Here is a 5035-nt window from a genome sequence, read left to right on the forward strand (position 1 = left end):
TGACGTAAGGACGGGGTAAGGAGGGGACGCTAGACCGTCCAAATTCACAGCCTCTTTTTTTCCGGTCTTCCCGGTCTACCAAGGACCAGGCCCGCCGCGACCGGGTAGTCTGGGTCCTCCGGAGGACTCGGCCTGTCGTTTTGGACACAGCCACTGAATCCAAATCAAAAATCCAAGATGGCCGCCATAGCTAAAAGAAGCAATTTACTATAACTGACCTGCGTCTAGACATACTGAGCTGTAATTTGGTGTGGTGGTTGCCAAGAAAAAATCTCCAAAACTCTGTTGAAAATAATCCCGCACCAAGAGGCAAGCCCTTCATTGTCTCTGTAGGAACTATTCTAGTAATACTGTTCTTGTCATGAGCCAGAGAAAACAGAATATATGTTGGCAACATCTTGTACAAAAAATGTATTTTAGAGAACCTTAATCGACTAAATCAATATCAAAATCTGTGATGAAGAGAAGAAAGAAAAAGTGGAAGAGGAAAAGTGAGCAGAGATGTACCTTGGCAAGGCTCCGAGGACAATTAGATTGGCCTTCTGCTTGTTGTTTCCAATGACAGCATTCTTCATGTCACTATGAAGTCAAACACACAAAGACATGACTTTTTGTTTGTTAAAATATACAAGAAACCTTACTGAGGTAGTATGAGGTTCAGTGCAGGTTTAGTCTCACAAAACTAATTTACTTTGTACCTGGATCTGTTACTGTGGTAACTTATGCTGTAAACCTAACTTGCTCTGGATAAGGTTAGGTTTTTGAATTAGGTAACGTCAATGATCTGCCTCTTAACCAATCAGTAAGTATATTATACAGCAGTGATTCTAACATTGGTCCTCGGAGGCCACTATACTGCATATTTTAGATGTCCAAGGACCAGGATTGAGGAATACTGTAATAGTAATAGTAACAAAACTAATTTGTGTTATCCCATCAGAAATCCTGGGTTAACTTAATGAGTGATAAGTGAGCAGCTTTGTAGCATTGTAAGGGGTTAGTCCAGCCAGATCTAATAGTTCTAACAAAACCCCAAGCAAGTTGAACCTGCTTCATAATATCAGGCATAGTTTTAATAGAACAGGGGGTTTTGTTAGGTTGAGGTATCATCTACTCTTGTTCTGCACTCCAAGAACCTGCTAATATATATTTGTCATATTTGAAACAAATCCTACTATTTTCTAATACATTTAAACTTGAAATATTCACTCCAGGTACTCTTCCACTCTGGAGTTGCTCATGCTGAGAGGCGCCGAGCAGGAGTGGGCATACTTATTGTCCCCCCATCTTGGTGCCTGTAGGTTGGGGTTCACCCCAGTGAATGAGAGGGTAGCCTCCCTCGGCCTACGAGTGGGGGGACGGGTCCTGACTGTTGTCTGTGCCTATGCGCCTAACAGCAGTTCAGATTACCCACCCTTTTTGGAGTCCTTGGAGGGGTTGCTGGAGAGCGCTCCTTAGTGGGACTCTCTCGTTCTGCTGGGGGACTTCAATGCTCACATGGGTAATGACAGTGAGACCTGGAGAGGCGTGGTTGGGAGGAACCCAACAGGTGTCTCTGCACCACAGACAGGTGTCTCTGCTGCACCACAGACAGGTGTCTCTACACCACAGACAGGTGTCTCTACACCACAGACAGGTGTCTCTGCACCACAGACAGGTGTCTCTGCACCACAGACAGGTGTCTCTGCACCACAGACAGGTGTCTCTACACCACAGACAGGTGTCTCTGCACCACAGACAGGTGTTTCACGAAGCCAGAATTAAATTCATCACTGACGCGACACATTTAACAAGTTTTCTCAACTACAGCCACAGCTTGGGTTGGGGCCTCGTCCTCAGTAATGAGGGCATTGCTTCGGTCAGTCGTGGTGAAGGAAGAACTGAGTCGAAAGGCAAAGCTCTTGATTTACGGTCTGTCTTCATTCCAACCCTTGGTCATGAGGCATGGATCATGACCCAATCTGCATTATGACCTGTTGCCTCCGTGACCCGACTACGGATAAGCAGAAGAAGATTGAGATGGAGACCTATTAGCATAATCTTTGTAATTTAGATTATTCTGTTGACCATCCTGTGTCCAGTATAAAAAAATGCTTTCCCMCAAAACTAAAACACTTCTTTTCTTTCACCAATTGAAAACATTATTCTTGTGCCAAAGCAGCCCACTATTTCTCTCATTTAAATTACAGTCCTGAAAACTTAAAGCTGTCTTTTTTTTTCTTCTTCTTCTAAAGTTCACTTCAACAGTTTGTGTCCGTCTTGTTTTGTACAAGAAATGTCAGATTTCTTTCACATCCAAGCTGATCATAACAATTTCACAGAACTTTGAACAAGGCCTAAAACATTCAGGAATACTAAGCAAAAAAAATAAATAAATAAACATTGTGAACATTATAGACCTGTCAGAGTCCAGTCCTGAATCTGAATCTGAATTTTGGTAGCATTATTAGTAATATTATTGACGAAGAAACCTTTCAAACTCAAAAACCTGGAAATTGTCTCAAATGAAGAATGACCCAAAACCCAACAGATACAGAAAACATGTCAGTAATTGTAAGAGGTTTTTGATTATTATTTACACAAAAAAATCCTGTAACATCTACAAATTTCAAAAGAAGGAAAGAGTTGTACTAGACATTTATATATTTTTCAGTAAGCATAATTCCCATGTGTTATTCGTGTATTTATAAATTAAGCTCAGCTAGGCTTACATGACTCCCTGCAGAACTTTCTGTGGGTCCGGGTCGAACAGTCTGTCAACATAATGGCGACTGGTGGCAGTGACTTCCTGTAGGACAAACGAAACAAAAACATAAATTTCATACAAGTCACAAATACACATTTACACTTCTACAAATCTGGAAYGAGTACCTGTATGTCGTTAAAAATGATTCCTGATTTTTTTGCATCTTTTCGCATCAATGTGCTCATCAAGCTCAATGTCATTACCATTTTCAGGGTGTGGCAAATGGATCAAAGTGCCAATCATAACCATTTGAGGTCCTGATCGATACTGGCTTTATTGATGTATCCTTTTTATTTTAATCAACAAGCGCTGCAAGCATGGCGCTGCAGTATATAGCAGTTTGGCACATACACTACCTGGCCAAAAAAAGTTTCCACCTGAATTTAACTAAGTGCTATGATCTGGGGATGCTGCAGTTGGTCAAGTCTAGGTTCAGTAACAGTATGTGTTCAAAGACTGAGGTCAGCTGACTACCTGAACATACTGAACGACCAGGTTATTCCATCAATGGAYCTTTGTCTTCCCTGAAGGCATGGGAATATTCCAAGATGTCAATGCCAGGGTCCATCTGCTCGAATTGTGAAAGAGTGGTTCAGGGAGTATGAGACATCACTTTCACATGTGGATTGACCACCGTAGTCCAGACCTTAACCCCAATGAGAAACTTTGGGATGTGCTGGAGAAGGCTTTGTGCAGTGGTCAGACTCTACTACCCTCAATGCAACATATTGGTGAAAAATTAAGGCAACGCTGGATGAAAATACATCTTTGACATTGCAGAAGCTTATCAAAACAATGCCACAGCGAATGCAYGCTGTAATCAAAGCTAAAGGTGGTCCAACAAAATATTAGTGCAACAGTTTTTTTGGTGGCAACGTTGGTTTTTCTTTTGGCCAGGCAGTGCACAAGTGGTTTGTGATCTGCTATAACAGTGAATGATTTTTCATACAGCTAAGTGCGGATGTATGTAAATATTTTCATCCCATAAAACAGCAGCAAGCATTTCTTGTTGTTTTGTTGTATATTGATTGTCAGTCTGCTAGTGTTTCAGATCTGACAGCAATGGGTCGAGTTAATAAAGTTAAAGTAACCAGTCCTTTATGTGATGCGTCAACCTCTAAGGGTCAGGAAGAGTCTAGGTGATAATATTTAAAACATGTATCCCAGGGTTTGACAAGTTAATTTTTTAACCTACCCTGTCAGGCAAGTGACACCAAATCTTACCTGCCCGAAACAAAAACTTTCAAAACTTAACAAGATAAAATAAAAACATGTACTGGTTGCACAGCCATAACAAATGACATCTGATTAAGCAGATGCAAACATTGCAGATATTTAATGAGAAAACAATAGTTTTTCTTCCTCTGACTCCAGTGACTACAGCTGTTGTTGTTTATGTGTTTGGTGATGCAGGGCTGTACGTTACATTTTTTAGCTTATTGCACTGGTAGACAGAGGTTGGTTTTGTAGCACAGAACAAAAGCTTATAGCACCAGCATAAAAAGTCTGTTACAATCTCTAAAAACCACAAGTATACAGAAGGGCATATTATTTACCAGGGATGCACGATAAATCAGTATTGATATCGGTTTCGGCCGATATTGGTCATTTTTTAGAATATCGGTACCGGTCCGATATGTAAAACGGAGCTGATATTAATGTCTGATATTGATTTCCCACTTTCTAGCTTTGTGTTTCTGTTTTGGGAGGTGAGACGGTTGGTTAAGTGTCGTCTGTTTGATCATGATAGTGATGTTGATACTGTAGCCAGGAATAACTGAAGTAGAGYCATGTCAGAGGTCTGGTTGTTTATTTACAGTATCAAAAAAAGACCCAAGTGTGTTTTTGCGTATATGTATATAATAATTTGTATGTTTGTGTAATATCGGTAAATATCAGTTATCGGCAATAACACCAATAATTATATCGGATATCGATATCGGCTGAAATTTTCATATCGGTGCAACCCTATTATTTACTTAAATTGTAAATGGACTGTACTTACGCTCACCGGCCACTTTATTAGGTACACCACGCTAGTAACGGTTTTGTGGTCATAAAGGGATGGACATGGTCAGCAACAATACTCAGGTAGGCTGTGGCGTTGCAACGATGCTCAATTGGTACCAAGGGGCCCAAAGACTGCCAAGAAAAGATCCCCCCCACCCCACCCCGCGGGTACAACTCGCGAGGGGGGGGTGGGCAGCTGCGGACATGAAAGCGCCTGCTGCGAAGCAGGAGGAAAGGAGAGGGGGAAAAGTAACTTATAGCGGCAGAACAGGTTGGAAG

General features: G+C 41.4%; 1 protein-coding gene across 2 annotated transcripts in view; it reads right to left on the bottom strand.

Annotated features, from left to right (window-relative positions):
• armc8 (armadillo repeat containing 8) overlaps window positions 1-5035 on the bottom strand; it is a 46964-nt gene that overhangs the window by 35080 nt on the left and 6849 nt on the right. For both annotated transcript variants that reach the window (XM_014025741.1, XM_014025742.1), the window contains exons 2-3: window positions 2712-2788; window positions 508-579 (exon numbers count right to left, since the gene is read on the bottom strand). In XM_014025741.1, the coding sequence (XP_013881195.1) occupies window positions 508-579; window positions 2712-2788 (149 nt within the window). The remainder of the gene's footprint in view (window positions 1-507; window positions 580-2711; window positions 2789-5035) is intronic.

This window comes from Austrofundulus limnaeus, unplaced genomic scaffold (assembly GCF_001266775.1).
Source record: "Austrofundulus limnaeus strain Quisiro unplaced genomic scaffold, Austrofundulus_limnaeus-1.0 Scaffold496, whole genome shotgun sequence".
In the NCBI taxonomy this organism is placed as follows: domain Eukaryota; kingdom Metazoa; phylum Chordata; class Actinopteri; order Cyprinodontiformes; family Rivulidae; genus Austrofundulus; species Austrofundulus limnaeus.